At 34.6% G+C, this 18611-nt stretch overlaps 1 protein-coding gene across 9 annotated transcripts in view; it reads left to right on the top strand.

Annotated features, from left to right (window-relative positions):
• LOC105348255 (multiple epidermal growth factor-like domains protein 10) overlaps positions 1 to 18611 on the top strand; it is a 90574-nt gene that overhangs the window by 62281 nt on the left and 9682 nt on the right. For 7 of the 9 annotated variants that reach the window (XM_066083317.1, XM_066083304.1, XM_066083282.1 and 4 more), the window contains 8 exons: positions 1085 to 1222; positions 8574 to 8708; positions 9127 to 9264; positions 10376 to 10513; positions 12656 to 12793; positions 13900 to 14037; positions 15149 to 15286; positions 17429 to 17566. In XM_066083317.1, the coding sequence (XP_065939389.1) occupies positions 1085 to 1222; positions 8574 to 8708; positions 9127 to 9264; positions 10376 to 10513; positions 12656 to 12793; positions 13900 to 14037; positions 15149 to 15286; positions 17429 to 17566 (1101 nt within the window). Of the gene's footprint in view, positions 1 to 1084; positions 1223 to 8573; positions 8709 to 9126; positions 9265 to 10375; positions 10514 to 12655; positions 12794 to 13899; positions 14038 to 15148; positions 15287 to 17428; positions 17567 to 17850; positions 18274 to 18611 lie in introns of those variants that run through there. The other 2 variants (XM_066083321.1, XM_066083287.1) reach the window with 2 other exon arrangements.

Raw genomic sequence — 18611 nt, 5'->3', positions numbered from 1 at the left:
AGCATCCTCAGCTAGTGTAGATTCAAAGTTGTGAAAATCATGACCCCCGGGGGTAGGGTGGGGCCACAATGGGGGATCGAAGTTTAACATAGGAATATATAGAGTAAATCTTTAAAAAACTTCTTCTCAGAAACTAATCAGCCGGCAATGCTGAAACTTGTTCGGAAGCATCCTCAGGCAGTGTAGATTCAAAGTTGTTAAAATAATAACCCCTTGGGGTAGAATGGGGCCAGAATGGGGGGGGGGTCGAAGTTTTACATAGGAATATATAGAGTAAATCTTTAAAAATCTGCTTCTCAGAAACTAATTGGCAAGGAAAGCTGAAACTTGTGTGGAAGCATCCTCAGGTAGTGTAAATTCAAATTTGTGAAAATCATGACCCCCGGAGGTAGGGTGGGGCCACAATGGGAGGTCGATGTTTTACATAGGAATACACAGAGTTAATCTTAAAAAACCTTCTTCTCAGAAACTAATCAGCCAGGAAAGCTGACACTTGTGTGAAAGCATCCTCAGGTAGTGTAGATTCAAAGTTGTGAAAATCATGATCCCCAGGGGTAGGGTGGGGCCACAATGGGGGGGGGGTCAAAGTTTAACAAAGGAATATATAGGGTAAATCTTTAAAAAATCTTCTCAGAAACTAATCAGCCAGATGATTCTTCATAATTGTTAAGACTTTGGCCCCAGGACAATTCTTTGGCCTCCCGAGAAGGTTCAGAGTTTGATGTACGTTTATATCCCTTATATAAATTATATTGTTAAGGATCTTTTTGAGAACTGCAATACTCAACATATGATATGACTATAAAATCATCCTGTTAGAAAAGGGACTAATGATTATAAACATAAGAATATTCAAAGGAAAAAAGGGTTTTTAATTATACAGGATCTACATGTATTATTGTACATTGTCCAGATAGTTTGTATTATGACTCCATTAAGCTGATTTTATCATACCTATTGTTCCTCAGGTGAGCGATGTGGCCCATGGGCCTCTTGTTCAATTCATATAACCATTGGTATTCTTTTAAAACATAAAAACAAAGGGTAAAATGTTTTTTCTATGTATTTCTTCTTTGTTTTCTAGCTTGTTCTAGTGGAACATATGGACAAAACTGTAATGAACCCTGTGGGAATTGTTTAAACAACACGACGTGTAATCGTTATAACGGGACATGTCCCAGTGGATGCAATGCCGGTTTTGAGGGCCATATTTGTAAAACACGTACGTATTTAAACTTTGTATATTTTAGTAACAAAACTATCATAGTTTCCCCTGTTTAATGAACTAGGAATCAATTCAATGTGTAATTCGGTCCACCAACAGTTTCCGTTTATTTTCTTCGCAAAGGTTGCTGATATTGAAATGAAATTTAGTATACAGATTAATCATAATATTATCTAGGTCAACTTCGATTTTGAGTACGATCGAGCCATTTTCGACAGAGTTATGCGCCTTGGACTTAAAAAATTCCAATTACTTGCAGTTTCCTTTCATTTTCTTCTCAGATGTTTGCAAGGGAGGGGGGCAGAAGTGTTTCACATACATCTCGTTTTATCAATTTTGATACATTCGGCAAGAGTTTTCGCATCTCAAACACAGCCAACAGGCCATTTCCTGTACACTTTACTACAATGAAGGATTTTTAAAAAAACAAATCTGATAAAAAATACGGAATTTCCTTTAATTTGTTCTGATCTATACGCTTAGTTGCCAAAAGTACTACTGTCCGTCCGTCTGTCTGTCTGTCCGTCTGTCCGTTTGTCCGTCTGTCCGTCTGTAAACTTTTTTACATTTTGAACTTCTTCTCTAAAACCGCTTATCCAATTTCAACCAAATTTGGCACAAAGCATCCTTATTGGAGGGCAAATGTAAATTGCAGAAATAAATGTCCGATCTGTATTCAAAGCGGAGGAAACCTTGAAACTGTAGAAAAAGGGGGGTGCATTTTTAAAAATCTTCTTCTCAAGAACTACCGAGTTCAATTCAACGTAGTTTAGCATAAATTATCCTTATGGGAAAGAAAATATAAATTGCAAAAATTAAGTGCTAATTCTGTTTCAAATCTGAGTTATTACGAAAATAATAATAAAGGAAAGACGTTTTTCAATCAGTTTAATAGCTTCGGGCTCGGTATACGGTAAAATGGGTAGGCAAGGCTTGGCCTGAGCAAATCAAAAGATTAGCAGGTTTGAATCTGCCAATCTCATTAAAATTTCGGGATATTTGATGGACCAGTATATTTGTATTCGCTGTAAATATTGCTGCAAAATAATGCGTATTTGGAACTGACGATTGCCGATCTGCCCTGGCTTTTATTTTGCCACGGCCCGGGTTTGCAAACCCATTTTACCAAGACTCGTATTCCATACTTATAAAACGGGGTTCTTTGTTTAAAGCAACCATTACATTAAACGAAAAAGGGTCGACCTGACTATGATGAATTTGCTTGCTATGCAACCGTTCGCGTATGAAGGGAAAAATATATTGGTTCCGATTTTGTGAAGTAAATTAAGGTTAAATATTTCAATGCGTTGACAGTTTTCACACATGACGTTGGTGTTAGCTTGTTCTGATTTTCGTTTCGTTTTCATTATTTATGCTTTGTAACCTGGGAACTATCGTCTGTATTTCGTGATTTTTACGTATCAAATCAAACAGAGACAGTTAACTGTTTATCTGCGCAAATTAAGCAAAATCTGATGTAGGGGTACTGAAATACAATTCATTCTATCGGTAATTCGGCATTATCTTTTGCGTAATGGTAGATTAATGCAATAGGTTTTGTTGAGATGCTCGGCATTTTCTCGAGTTTATTCAGTTTAAATAGAGTTTGATATCGCTGACGGAAATATGTAGGTATATACATGTATATATATGATTCATTTCGGAAAAATAAATTGTGTTCTTTTTTTGTTATACATGTAGTGCATGTTTCTTGTGTTTAATTGTTACCCTACAATTTCTATTTACTAACCATATTTGAGTGTTAAGCTTCGAATTATAAGCAAGATACAGAGATTTGCTCACAATTCTATGTTTGTACACAGATCTTTAAAGCTAAATATTAAAAAAGTAAAAAATGTGTCAATATTTGTTACGAAAAATTTTTAAGTCTGTTCTTCCAGAAACAAACTTATTGAATTGTAAACTTAACCTTTTAGCTCACCTGAGGGTGGGGCCACAATGGGGAGTCGAAGTTTAACAAATGAATATATAGAGTAAATCTTTAAAAATCTTCTCAAAAAGTAATCGGCCAGGAAAGCTGACACTTGTGGGATGCATCCTCAGGTAGTGTAAATTCAAGTTGTGAAAATCCTGACCCCCGGGTGTAGGGTGGGGGCAAAATGGAGGATCGAAGTTTAACATATGAATATATACAGTAAAATTTTAAAAATCTTCTTCTCAGAAACTAATCCACCGGCAAAGCTGGAACTTGTGTGGAAGCATCCTCAGGTATTGTAGATTCACAGTTGTGAAAATAATAACCCCTGGGGGTAGGTTTGGGCCACAATGGGAGGTCGATGTTTTACATAGGAATAAACAGAGTAAATCTTTAAAAATCTTCTTCTCAGAAACTAATCAGCCAGAAAAGCTGAAACTTGTGTGAAAGCATCCTTAGGTAGTGTAGATTCAAAGTTGTGAAAATAATGATCCCCAGGGGTAGGGTGGGGCCACAAGGGGGGGGCAAAGTTAAACAAAGGAATATATAGGGTAAATCTTTAAAAATCTTCTCAGAAACTAATCGGCCAGATGATTCTTTATAATTGTAAAGACTTTGGCCCCAGGACAATTCTTTTGCCTCACGAGAAGGTTCAGAGTTTGATGTACGTTTATAACCCATATATAAACTATTGTAAGGGATCTTTTTGAGAACTGCAATACTCAACATATGATATGACTATAAAATCATCCTGTTAGAAAAGGGACTAATGATTATAAACATAAGAATATCCAGGGGAAAATGAATCTATTTATACAGGATCTATATGTACTGTACATTGTCCAGAAAGTTTGTATTATGACTCCGTTGAGCTGATTTTATCATACCTATTGTTCCTCAGGTGAGCGATGTGGCCCATGGGCCTCTTGTTATTTTTATTCCTGACGCATAACGAAGTATATTCGGGGAATAGTATCCAGGTGTGATTAATATGGGGTATGATTTATTAAAGGAACCATTTCTGGATCCTAGATGCAAACGAAATCCGGTGCATACATGTGATAAGTTTCTAGCCCCAAAACTATACAAGACCTCTGAAAAAACTGGAATTTTGATGAAAAAAAAACTGTACATACAATATAGACAAAAATAATCAAATAAAGTTCACTTTTTTGCTGTACATTAAAGCATATAAGTAACATTACAAGTTGCAGACATTTTTTGCAGATTTTAGAATTTCATTGGGAGGTTCATAATCACAACAAACCCCTTCAGTGTTAAATTTTGCACACAGTAGGCTGTCCAAAGCAGTATGAGAAAGTCTCTGTCGCCAATTGGTTTGTACCTTTCTCATGATACTGAAGCATCTCCCCGAGTCTGCATTGGAGTGGGCAATTGTCAAAGCTGCAAAAGCAACTTTGCATAAGTTTTGGTACATATCCATCCCATACATTCATCTTTTGCTTCGGACACGGTCTTCCAAAAAGTTTCCAATGAACTTGTCTTAGGTAAAGATGATTCAGGAGCCAAAAAGTAATCCGCAGCCTCATCCTCCAAATCTTTAAGGTCTATTGCTGTCCCAAAAAACTTCTTACCCAAGACCATTACAATTCAAAAAAGAAAAGCAACAATAAATAACAATTAGCAATAAATAAAATTGTTTGATTGCAAGAAGATGATATCTAACTTAATATCCTCTGTACATGCTACTCCTCTCATGTCAGGATTCAGAAACTTGTGAATAATGTGTAATAGAATGGTGTCTTGTAATGGAAATTTCTTCATCATTTTCTTGACCACTGCCTCTTAGAATAACCGTATAAGTCTAATGAAAAAATAGTAAGGATATGTAACATGCTGTGACTAATTGAATTAAAATGTTTAAGCTGTAGACTAGTTAAACTTCAAACCTGTATGACTTCTCTATAGTTCTAGGTTCTATCTCATCTTCATGTTTTGAGATGTAGTCCCTTGTCTCAAGTCCCATAGCAATCAATTGATTGTTTAGTTGGAATTTTGCATCCTCAAAAGGTACATCAGTGATGTCTCTGTCGATTATTGCCTTCACCTACACAAATTTCCTAAGCAGCCTTCTCAGCACCCTCTTCATCTGCGCATGGAATTGAGAGATCATGGATGCACTTGCCTGAAAACAGTAAATGAATTGTATTAGTACATTGTCAAAAACGGGGATGGAATGACAGAATAATCTTAGCACTTACCTGAAAGGTTGTGTTAGTTAATTCTGAATTGGCAGAGAGAACTTTAGAAAAAGGCAAAACATGTGCATCTCGTGAGAAGATAACAAATCGTTGCATCTCTGCACTCGCCCAGCTCTCTCTGACTCACTTCTTAGTGGTGGCCACAAATGTATAATTCTTTCCCTGCGGTGCAGAATATAATGTAAAAAATTCAAATAAACAGAGAGTACGTCAACAGACTTGAAGGAGCAAAATGTTTAACCAACACGATTTGTAACCGTTATAACGGGAAATGCCCCTTTGGATGCAATGCCGGTTTTGAGGGCCATATTTGTTAAACAAGTACGTATTTCAACTTGGTATCAAGAATAGTTTTCATTTAAAGAAGGCTAAAATGGCGTTCACGCGTCATCGCTTCCTTTTATCGTAAACTATGCATATAAAGCATAAAAGTATGACTCACTTATGTTTTCGAGGCGGCCATGTTTTTTGTTTTGTTTTTGTTTTTTTTTTTTTTTTTTTGGGGGGGGGGGGTTTAATAAGAATATATTGACAGGGCATCTAAGAAATATATTGGCATTTAGAACGTGTTTTTTTTTTTTGCGAAAAAATTAATTTTTCTAAACCAATTTATTCCCCAATATGCCATATTATTGATAACAAACCTCAACTTTGATACAATTTCTGGACCAAACTAGGAGATGAACAGTTTTTTAAAATTTCACTATTTGGTCACTCTTTATTATAGTTTTCATATATTTGAAAAAAGAAATCTTAAGAGCTGAAATACAAAACATATGGGGATGAAGCGCATTTTTAACAAATTTTTATGGTGTCCAAGAATGATAATTGATAACTATGGAGAGGATCCCCTAAGAAATCAAGGATTTAATTAAATCATTTTTTTTTTCTTCATCATTTTCTTGACCACTGCCTCATAGAATAACCGTATATGTCTAATGAAAAAATAGTAAGGATATGTAACATGCTGTGACTAATTAAATTAAAATGTTTAAGCTGTAGACTAGTTAAACTTCAAACCTGTATGACTTCTCTATAGTTCTAGGTTCTATCTCATCTTCATGTTTTGAGATGTAGTCCCTTGTCTCAAGTCCCACAGCAATCAATTGATTGTTTAGTTGGAATTTTGCATCCTCAAAAGGTACATCAGTGATGTCTCTGTCGATTATTGCCTTCACCTACACAAATTTCCTAAGCAGCCTTCTCAGCAGCCTCTTCATCTGCGTATGGAATTGAGAGATAATGGATGCACTTGCTTGAAAACAGTAAATGAATTGTATTGGTACATTGTCAAAAACGGGAATGGTATGACAGAAAAATCTTAGCACTTACCTGAAAGGTTGTGTTAGTTAATTCTGAATTGGCAGAGAGAACTTCAGAAAAAGGCAAAACATGTGCATCTCGTGAGAAGATGACAAATCGTTGCATCTCTGCACTCGCCCAGCTCTCTCTGACTCACTTCTTAGTGGTGGCCACAAATGTATATGCATATCAATAATCGAATTTAATATCGAAACTAGGTGTCCGTGTGTATTTGTTTAAATATAATTGTATGTTTATTTAGCTTGATCTTGCATTAACGGCAAACACTGCAGATGTACATGCGCTCTTACTGCTTAAATAACTACGTTTATAGCTAACTGAAATTCATGATGAAAGGATCTAACAGTCAGCTTGTACGGTACATTTTGATAATATATAATGTCGGTTTTGAGAAAGGGTGCAATAAATATTACTGCCGCTGAACTGAATACGTGTACATGAAATCTCTTTTTTATGCCCTCCTTCGAAGAAGGGAGGGCATATTGCTTTGTTGCTGTCCGTCTGTCTCTCGGTCGGTCGGTTGGTCCACCAACAGTTTCCGTTTATTTCTTCGCAGAGGTTGCACATATTGAAATGAAATTGGTTTACAGATAAATCATAATAATGTCTAGGTCAAGTTCGATTTTGGGTACGATCGATTAATTTTCGAGAGAGTTATGCCCCTTGGAGCGGGCATAAGTGTTTCACAAACATCTTGTTTCATCAATTTTGATATATTCAGCATGAAATTACAGCATGTTTTGGCAAGAATTGTTAATATGTGTTGGGTAAGAGACATAAAAAGGTATTGTCGCTAATTTTGATAAGGGTTACTGAATTTAAAAATAATATTTAGTTTTGGCAAAATTTTGGTCTGTTGGTTACGAAATACAGCAAAAATTTGCGCAAAAATATATTGCCGCTATATTAAGTACGTTTGCAGTAGCTGAAATCAATTTTTAACCGGGTTTTCCAACGGAAAAATCCGGTTATTAAAATGGTGAAAATGGCTGGCGGGCGGGCGGGTGGGCGGCTGCCAAAAGGGTACCCTCATTTTACGGATAAATCCTCCTACAGTTTTCAAGATAGGAAGTTGTTCTTTTGCAGATCAATTGTACATATATTAGAGGTGTGCATATTGCTAGGATTTTGATTTCCGATAATTTATGAAAAAAATACCAGCTTTTGAACTTAGTCATTTTTTGACAAAATATTGCATATAGGGTACCCTCATTGTACGGATAGCTCCTCCTACAGTTCTCAAGATAGGAAGTTGTTCTTTTGCAGATCAATTGTACATATATAAGAGGTGTGCATATTGCTAGGATTTTGATTTCCAATAATTTATGAATAAAATACCAGCTTTTGAACTTAGTGATTTGTTGGCAAAATATTGCATATAGGGTACCCTCATTGTACGGATAACTCCTCCTACAGTTCTCAAGATAGGAAGTTGTTCTTTTGCAGATCAATTGTACATATATTAGAGGTGTGCATATTGCTAGGATTTTGATTTCCGATAATTTATGAAAAAAATACCAGCTTTTGAACTTAGTCATTTTTTGACAAAATATTGCATATAGGGTACCCTCATTGTACGGATAACTCCTCCTACAGTTCTCAAGATAGGAAATTGTTCTTTTGCAGATCAATTGTACATATATCAGAGGTGTGCATATTGCTAGGATTTTGATTTCCGATAATTTATAAAAAAAATACTAGCTTTTTAACTTAGTCATTTTTTGGCAAAATGTTGCATATACATGTAGGGTACTCCATTTCACTGCATAAGGGTTGACATGGATTATGGATACAGTTTACATCAAAGAAAACCCGGTTTGCTGTCACATTGACAGCTTTTCACTTGTTTTTAACTCTCAACATTCAGCCTGTAACAACGGAACATTTGGCAGAAATTGTGTGCACCAGTGCGGATATTGCCTTAACGGAGATCCGTGCAACAAGACGGATGGAGAGTGTCAGAATTGTACAGCAGGATGGAGTGGTGAATTATGTAACATAGGTAAGAAAACACGGTCCTCTCACCCTTATGTAGACTGTAACATTGGTAAGAAAAAATGTTGTCATCTCACCTTTATGTAGACTGTAAAATAGTCAAGAAAACGTTGTCCTCTCACCCTTATATAGACTGTAAAATAGTTAAGAAAAAGTTGTCCTTTCACATTTATAGATAATAGTCTTTTGAACTAAGTTGCAGTCTATATATAGACTGTGACTATATAAAGAGCAATTCAGGGTTAACAAATGGATTACGGATGCAGTTTACATAAAATAAAACCCGGTTTGGTGTCACGTTGACAGCTTTTTACTTGTTTTTCTTTTTGCTTGTTTGTTCAATTCGTATAACCATTGGTATTCTTTTAAAACATAAAAACAAAGGGTAAAATGTTTTTTCTATGTATTTCTTCTTTGTTTTCTAGCTTGTTCTAGTGGAACATATGGACAAAACTGTAATGAACCCTGTGGGAATTGTTTAAACAACACGACGTGTAATCGTTATAACGGGACATGTCCCAGTGGATGCAATGCCGGTTTTGAGGGCCATATTTGTAAAACACGTACGTATTTAAACTTTGTATATTTTAGTAACAAAACTATCATAGTTTCCCCTGTTTAATGAATTAGGAATCAATTCAATGTGTAATTCGGTCCACCAACAGTTTCCGTTTGTTTTCTTCGAAAAGGTTGCAGATATTGAAATGAAATTTGGTATACAGATTAATCATAATATTATCTAGGTCAACTTCGATTTTGAGTACGATCGAGTCATTTTCGACAGAGTTATGCGCCTTGGACTTAAAAAATTCCAATTACTTGCAGTTTCCTTTCATTTTCTTTGCAGATGTTTGCAGGGGAGGGGGGCAGAAGTGTTTCACAAACATCTCGTTTGATCAATTTTGATACATTCGGCATGAGTTTTTGCATCTCAAACACAGCCAACAGGCCATTTCCTGTACACTTAATTACAATGAAGGATTTTTAAAAAACCAAATCTGATAAAAAATACTGAATTTCCTTTAATTTGTTCTGATCTATACGCTTAGTTGCCAAAAGTACTGCAGCAAACATAGTTGATGTCATCGCGATTTTGATCGCTTCAATTTTTATTTTTATTCCTGACGCATAACGAGTTATATTCGGGGAATAGTATCCAGGTGTGATTTATATGGGGTATGATTTATTAAAGGAACCATTTCTGGTTCCTGGATGCAGACGATATCCAGTGCATACATGTGATAAGTTTCTAGCCCCAAAACTATACAAGACCTCTGAAAAAACTGGAATTTTGATGAAAAAAAAACTGTACATACAATATAGACAAAAATAATCAAATAAAGTTCACTTTTTTGCTGTACATTAAAGCATATAAGTTACATAACAAGTTGCAGGTATTTTTGCAGATTTTAGAATTTCATTGGGAGGTTCATAATCACAACAAACCCCTTCAGTGTTAAATTTTGCACACAGAATGCTGTCCAAAGCAGTATGAGAAAGTCTCTGTCGCCAATCGGTTTGAACCTTTCTCATGATCCTAGAGCATCTCTCCGAGTCTGCATTGGATGGCGATGTGGCCTATGGACCTCTTGTTCGTTTTTTAGAGTTCTATTGAAACAAAGAAACAATCAAATGGTAAAATGTTTTTTCTGTGTATTTCTTCTCTCTTTTTAGCTTGTTCTAGTGGAACATATGGACAAAACTGTAATGAACCCTGTGGGAATTGTTTGAATAACACGACGTGTAATCGTTATAACGGGACATGTCCCAGTGGATGCAATGCCGGTTTTGAGGGCCATATTTGTAAAACACGTACGTATTTAAACCTGGTTTCAAGAATAGTTTTTATTTAAGGAAGGCTAAAATGGCGTTCACGCGTCATCACTTCCTTGTATTGAAAACTATGCATATAAAGCATAACGGTAAGACTCAATAAGGTATTCGAGGCAGCCATGTTTTGGGGTTTATTTTTCTTTTTTTAAATAAAAATTTATTGACAGGGTATCAAAAGAAATATAAAGCCATTTGGAAAGTGTTATTTTGCGAAAAATTAATTTTTTGAAACCAATATATTCCGCAATATGCCAAATTATTGAAAACAAAAATCAACTTCGATACAATTTCGGACCAAACCAGGAGATGAACAGTTTTTTAAAGGACTTTGTGCAGTATTATGCATTTTTCGCCCTCCAAATTCAAGTTTTATAAATAGCTTTAAAAATAAGGTGGAAGATAGTTTAAAAAATATTGAAAATAAGGGTGTAAAAGGTTATCACCACAGTGACGTCATAATGTAGAAATGACGTCATGAAGATTGCCTTATTTTGATAAATTGATGTTTTGTAGCAAAATATGGGTGTTTTCCGATGGTTTTTCGACTGGGAATCATCGAGCGCAGGCTTGCTCAAGTACCATGTTTTAATATTAAGTGTATAATTATCTGAAGAAAAACATATGTTAAAATCATACTTGAGCAGACCTGCGCTGTATAATTCCGAATGCAAAATATTAAGCAAAAATGAGAATATTTTCATTTGTTTGCAAATTTGCGGGAATAAGGTCATTTAGATGACGTCATAGATAAAGAGCGAATGAGTAATGATGACTAAAATCAAGATTAAAGTAAAAGGCGTCCACTGTACAGTGATTTATGAAGATTTTATTTTTATACGATACTATTTAAAAATTGGTTAAAATTGGGGGCGGATATTTGACCATACCGCACTTAGTCCTTTCACTATTTGGTGACTCTTTAGTATAGTTTCCATATGTTTGAAAAAAGAAATCCTAAGAGCAGAAATACCAAACATATGGGAATTAAGCGCACTTTTAGCAAATTCTTTTAGTGTCGAAGGATGATAATTGTTAACAATGGAGAGGATCACCTAGAAAATCAAGGATTTGAATAAATTATTTTTTTATTTCAAACAATTGATATAGAAGTAAGACTACGTGCAATAAATTTCATCAACATATCTAGGTGATAAATAATTAGACTCGGCCTTGTTAAATGATTTAAGCACTTTCCTCTATACAGTAATAAGCATATCAATAATCGAATTTAATATCGAAAGTAGGTGTCGGTGTGTATTTGTTTCAATATAATTGTATGTTTACTGGGCGTAGAAAAATTCCAATTATTTGCAGTTTCCTTTCATTTTCTATGCAGAAGTTTCCAATGGAGGGGGCATAAGTGTTTCACAAACATCTCGTTTTAATAATTTCAATGTATTCGGCATGAAATTACAGCATGTTTTGGCAAAAATTGTTAATATATGTTGGGTAAGAGACATAAAAAAGTATTGTCGCTAATGTTGATAAGGGTTACTGAATTTAAATATAATACTTAATTTTGACAAAATTTTAGTCTGTCAGTTATGAAATACAGCAAAAATTAGCGCAAAAATATATTACCGCTAAATTAAGTACGTTTGCGGTAGCTGCAATCCAATTGATTTCAACTCTCAACATTTAGCCTGCAACAACGGAAAACACTGTCTTCTCACCCTTATGTAGACTGTAACATTGGTAGGAAAACGTTGTGCTCTCATCCTTATGTAGACTGTAAAATAGTTAAGAAAGCGTTGTCCTCTCACCCTTATATAAACTGTAAAATTGTTAAGAAAACACTGTCCTCTCACCCTTATATAAACTGTAAAATAGTTAAGAAAAAGTTGTCCTTCACATTTATATATAATAGTCTTTTTAACTAAGTTACAGTCTATAAATAGACTGTGACTATATATAGAGCAATTCAGGGTTAACAAATGGATGCAGTTCACATAAAATAAAACCCGGTTTGGTGTCTTATTGACAGATTTTTACTTGGTTTTTTTTCTTTTTGCTTGTTTGTTTAGGTGCTTTTCATTTCATATAACCTTTGGTGTTCTTTTAAAACAAAAAAACAAACAAAGAGTAAAATGTTTTTTCTGTGTATTTCTTCTTTCTTTCTAGCTTGTTCTAGTGGAACATATGGACAAGACTGTAATGAACCCTGTGGGAATTGTTTAAATAACACGACGTGTAATCGTTATAACGGGACATGTCCCAGTGGATGCAATGCCGGTTTTGAGGGCCATATTTGTAAAACACGTACGTATTTAAACTTTGTATATTTTAGTAACAAAACTATCATAGTTTCCCCTGTTTAATGAATTAGGAATCAATTTAATGTGTAATTCGGTCCACCAACAGTTTCCGTTTATTTTCTTCGCAAAGGTTGCAGATATTGAAATGAAATTTGGTATACAGATTAATCATAATATTATCTAGGTCAACTTCGATTTTGAGTACGATCGAGTCATTTTCGACAGAGTTATTGGACTTAAAAAATTCCAATTACTTGCAGTTTCCTTTCATTTTCTTTGCAGATGTTTGCAGGGGAGGGGGGCAGAAGTGTTTCACAAACATCTCGTTTGATCAATTTTGATACATTCGGCATGAGTTTTTGCATCTCAAACACAGCCAACAGGCCATTTCCTGTACACTTAATTACAATGAAGGATTTTTAAAAAACGAAATCTGATAAAAAATACTGAATTTCCTTTAATTTGTTCTGATCTATACGCTTAGTTGCCAAAAGTACTGCAGCAAACATAGTTGATGTCATCGCGATTTTGATCGCTTCAATTTTTATTTTTATTCCTGACGCATAACGAGTTATATTCGGGGAATAGTATCCAGGTGTGATTTATATGGGGTATGATTTATTAAAGGAACCATTTCTGGTTCCTGGATGCAGACGATATCCAGTGCATACATGTGATAAGTTTCTAGCCCCAAAACTATACAAGACCTCTGAAAAAACTGGAATTTTGATGAAAAAAGAAACTGTACATACAATATAGACAAAAATAATCAAATAAAGTTCACTTTTTTGCTGTACATTAAAGCATATAAGTTACATAACAAGTTGCAGGTATTTTTGCAGATTTTAGAATTTCATTGGGAGGTTCATAATCACAACAAACCCCTTCAGTGTTAAATTTTGCACACAGAAGGCTGTCCAAAGCAGTATGAGAAAGTCTCTGTCGCCAATCGGTTTGAACCTTTCTCATGATCCTAGAGCATCTCTCCGAGTCTGCATTGGATGGCGATGTGGCCTATGGACCTCTTGTTCGTTTTTTAGAGTTCTATTGAAACAAAGAAACAATCAAATGGTAAAATGTTTTTTCTGTGTATTTCTTCTCTCTTTTTAGCTTGTTCTAGTGGAACATATGAACAAAACTGTAATGAACCCTGTGGGAATTGTTTGAATAACACGACGTGTAATCGTTATAACGGGACATGTCCCAGTGGATGCAATGCCGGTTTTGAGGGCCATATTTGTAAAACACGTACGTATTTAAACTTTGTATATTTTAGTAACAAAACTTTCATAGTTTCCCCTGTTTAATGAATTAGGAATCAATTCAATGTGTAATTCGGTCCACCAACAGTTTCCGTTTGTTTTCTTCGAAAAGGTTGCAGATATTGAAATGAAATTTGGTATACAGATTAATCATAATATTATCTAGGTCAACTTCGATTTTGAGTACGATCGAGTCATTTTCGACAGAGTTATGCGCCTTGGACTTAAAAAATTCCAATTACTTGCAGTTTCCTTTCATTTTCTTTGCAGATGTTTGCAGGGGAGGGGGGCAGAAGTGTTTCACAAACATCTCGTTTGATCAATTTTGATACATTCGGCATGAGTTTTTGCATCTCAAACACAGCCAACAGGCCATTTCCTGTACACTTAATTACAATGAAGGATTTTTAAAAAACCAAATCTGATAAAAAATACTGAATTTCCTTTAATTTGTTCTGATCTATACGCTTAGTTGCCAAAAGTACTGCAGCAAACATAGTTGATGTCATCGCGATTTTGATCGCTTCAATTTTTATTTTTATTCCTGACGCATAACGAGTTATATTCGGGGAATAGTATCCAGGTGTGATTTATATGGGGTATGATTTATTAAAGGAACCATTTCTGGTTCCTGGATGCAGACGATATCCAGTGCATACATGTGATAAGTTTCTAGCCCCAAAACTATACAAGACCTCTGAAAAAACTGGAATTTTGATGAAAAAAAAACTGTACATACAATATAGACAAAAATAATCAAATAAAGTTCACTTTTTTGCTGTACATTAAAGCATATAAGTTACATAACAAGTTGCAGGTATTTTTGCAGATTTTAGAATTTCATTGGGAGGTTCATAATCACAACAAACCCCTTCAGTGTTAAATTTTGCACACAGAAGGCTGTCCAAAGCAGTATGAGAAAGTCTCTGTCGCCAATCGGTTTGAACCTTTCTCATGATCCTAGAGCATCTCTCCGAGTCTGCATTGGATGGCGATGTGGCCTATGGACCTCTTGTTCGTTTTTTAGAGTTCTATTGAAACAAAGAAACAATCAAATGGTAAAATGTTTTTTCTGTGTATTTCTTCTCTCTTTTTAGCTTGTTCTAGTGGAACATATGAACAAAACTGTAATGAACCCTGTGGGAATTGTTTGAATAACACGACGTGTAATCGTTATAACGGGACATGTCCCAGTGGATGCAATGCCGGTTTTGAGGGCCATATTTGTAAAACACGTACGTATTTAAACCTGGTTTCAAGAATAGTTTTTATTTAAGGAAGGCTAAAATGGCGTTCACGCGTCATCACTTCCTTGTATTGAAAACTATGCATATAAAGCATAACGGTAAGACTCAATAAGGTATTCGAGGCAGCCATGTTTTGGGGTTTATTTTTCTTTTTTTAAATAAAAATTTATTGACAGGGTATCAAAAGAAATATAAAGCCATTTGGAAAGTGTTATTTTGCGAAAAATTAATTTTTTGAAACCAATATATTCCGCAATATGCCAAATTATTGAAAACAAAAATCAACTTCGATACAATTTCGGACCAAACCAGGAGATGAACAGTTTTTTAAAGGACTTTGTGCAGTATTATGCATTTTTCGCCCTCCAAATTCAAGTTTTATAAATAGCTTTAAAAATAAGGTGGAAGATAGTTTAAAAAATATTGAAAATAAGGGTGTAAAAGGTTATCACCACATTGACGTCATAATGTAGAAATGACGTCATGAAGATTGCCTTATTTTGATAAATTGATGTTTTGTAGCAAAATATGGGTGTTTTCCGATGGTTTTTCGACTGGGAATCATCGAGCGCAGGCTTGCTCAAGTACCATGTTTTAATATTAAGTGTATAATTATCTGAAGAAAAACATATGTTAAAATCATACTTGAGCAGACCTGCGCTGTATACTTCCGAATGCAAAATATTAAGCAAAAATGAGAATATTTTCATTTGTTTGCAAATTTGCGGGAATAAGGTCATTTAGATGACGTCATAGATAAAGAGCGAATGAGTAATGATGACTAAAATCAAGATTAAAGTAAAAGGCGTCCACTGTACAGTGATTTATGAAGATTTTATTTTTATACGATACTATTTAAAAATTGGTTAAAATTGGGGGCGGATATTTGACCATACCGCACTTAGTCCTTTCACTATTTGGTGACTCTTTAGTATAGTTTCCATATGTTTGAAAAAAGAAATCCTAAGAGCAGAAATACCAAACATATGGGAATTAAGCGCACTTTTAGCAAATTCTTTTAGTGTCGAAGGATGATAATTGTTAACAATGGAGAGGATCACCTAGAAAATCAAGGATTTGAATAAATTATTTTTTTATTTCAAATAATTGATATAGAAGTAAGACTACGTGCAATAAATTTCATCAACATATCTAGGTGATAAATAATTAGACTCGGCCTTGTTAAATGATTTAAGCACTTTCCTCTATACAGTAATAAGCATATCAATAATCGAATTTAATATCGAAAGTAGGTGTCGGTGTGTATTTGTTTCAATATAATTGTATGTTTACTGGGCGTAGAAAAATTCCAATTATTTGCAGTTTCCTTTCATTTTCTATGCAGAAGTTTCCAATGGAGGGGGCATAAGTGTTTCACAAACATCTCGTTTTATTAATTTCAATGTATTCGGCATGAAATTACAGCATGTTTTGGCAAAAATTGTTAATATATGTTGGGTAAGAGACATAAAAAAGTATTGTCGCTAATGTTGATAAGGGTTACTGAATTTAAATATAATACTTAATTTTGACAAAATTTTAGTCTGTCAGTTATGAAATACAGCAAAAATTAGCGCAAAAATATATTACCGCTAAATTAAGTACGTTTGCGGTAGCTGCAATCCAATTGATTTTAACTCTCAACATTTAGCCTGCAACAACGGAAAACACTGTCTTCTCACCCTTATGTAGACTGTAACATTGGTAGGAAAACGTTGTGCTCTCATCCTTATGTAGACTGTAAAATAGTTAAGAAAGCGTTGTCCTCTCACCCTTATATAAACTGTAAAATTGTTAAGAAAACACTGTCCTCTCACCCTTATATAAACTGTAAAATAGTTAAGAAAAAGTTGTCCTTCACATTTATATATAATAGTCTTTTTAACTAAGTTACAGTCTATAAATAGACTGTGACTATATATAGAGCAATTCAGGGTTAACAAATGGATGCAGTTCACATAAAATAAAACCCGGTTTGGTGTCTTATTGACAGATTTTTACTTGTTTTTTTTTCTTTTTGCTTGTTTGTTTAGGTGCTTTTCATTTCATATAACCTTTGGTGTTCTTTTAAAACAAAAAAACAAACAAAGAGTAAAATGTTTTTTCTGTGTATTTCTTCTTTCTTTCTAGCTTGTTCTAGTGGAACATATGGACAAGACTGTAATGAACCCTGTGGGAATTGTTTAAATAACACGACGTGTAATCGTTATAACGGGACATGTCCCAGTGGATGCAATGCCGGTTTTGAGGGCCATATTTGTAAAACACGTACGTATTTAAACTTTGTATATTTTAGTAACAAAACTATCATAGTTTCCCCTGTTTAATGAATTAGGAATCAATTTAATGTGTAATTCGGTCCACCAACAGTTTCCGTTTATTTTCTTCGCAAAGGTTGCAGATATTGAAATGAAATTTGGTATACAGATTAATCATAATATTATCTAGGTCAACTTCGATTTTGAGTACGATCGAGTCATTTTCGACAGAGTTATGCGCCTTGGACTTAAAAAATTCCAATTACTTGCAGTTTCCTTTCATTTTCTTTGCAGATGTTTGCAGGGGAGGGGGGCAGAAGTGTTTCACAAACATCTCGTTTGATCAATTTTGATACATTCGGCATGAGTTTTTGCATCTCAAACACAGCCAACAGGCCATTTCCTGTACACTTAATTACAATGAAGGATTTTTAAAAAACCAAATCTGATAAAAAATACTGAATTTCCTTTAATTTGTTCTGATCTATACGCTTAGTTGCCAAAAGTACTGCAGCAAACATAGTTGATGTCATCGCGATTTTGATCGCTTCAATTTTTATTTTTATTCCTGACGCATAACGAGTTATATTCGGGGAATAGTATCCAGGTGTGATTTATATGGGGTATGATTTATTAAAGGAACCATTTCTGGTTCCTGGATGCAGACGATATCCAGTGCATACATGTGATAAGTTTCTAGCCCCAAAACTATACAAGACCTCTGAAAAAACTAAAATTTTGATGAAAAAAAAACTGTACATACAATATAGACAAAAATAATCAAATAAAGTTCACTTTTTTGCTGTACATTAAAGCATATAAGTTACATAACAAGTTGCAGGTATTTTTGCAGATTTTAGAATTTCATTGGGAGGTTCATAATCACAACAAACCCCTTCAGTGTTAAATTTTGCACACAGAAGGCTGTCCAAAGCAGTATGAGAAAGTCTCTGTCGCCAATCGGTTTGAACCTTTCTCATGATCCTAGAGCATCTCTCCGAGTCTGCATTGGATGGCGATGTGGCCTATGGACCTCTTGTTCGTTTTTTAGAGTT

This window comes from Magallana gigas, chromosome 1 (genome assembly GCF_963853765.1).
Source record: "Magallana gigas chromosome 1, xbMagGiga1.1, whole genome shotgun sequence".
Taxonomy (NCBI): domain Eukaryota; kingdom Metazoa; phylum Mollusca; class Bivalvia; order Ostreida; family Ostreidae; genus Magallana; species Magallana gigas.
Note: the sequence above shows the minus strand (reverse complement) of the source record. Positions and strands in the feature narration are given on the sequence as shown.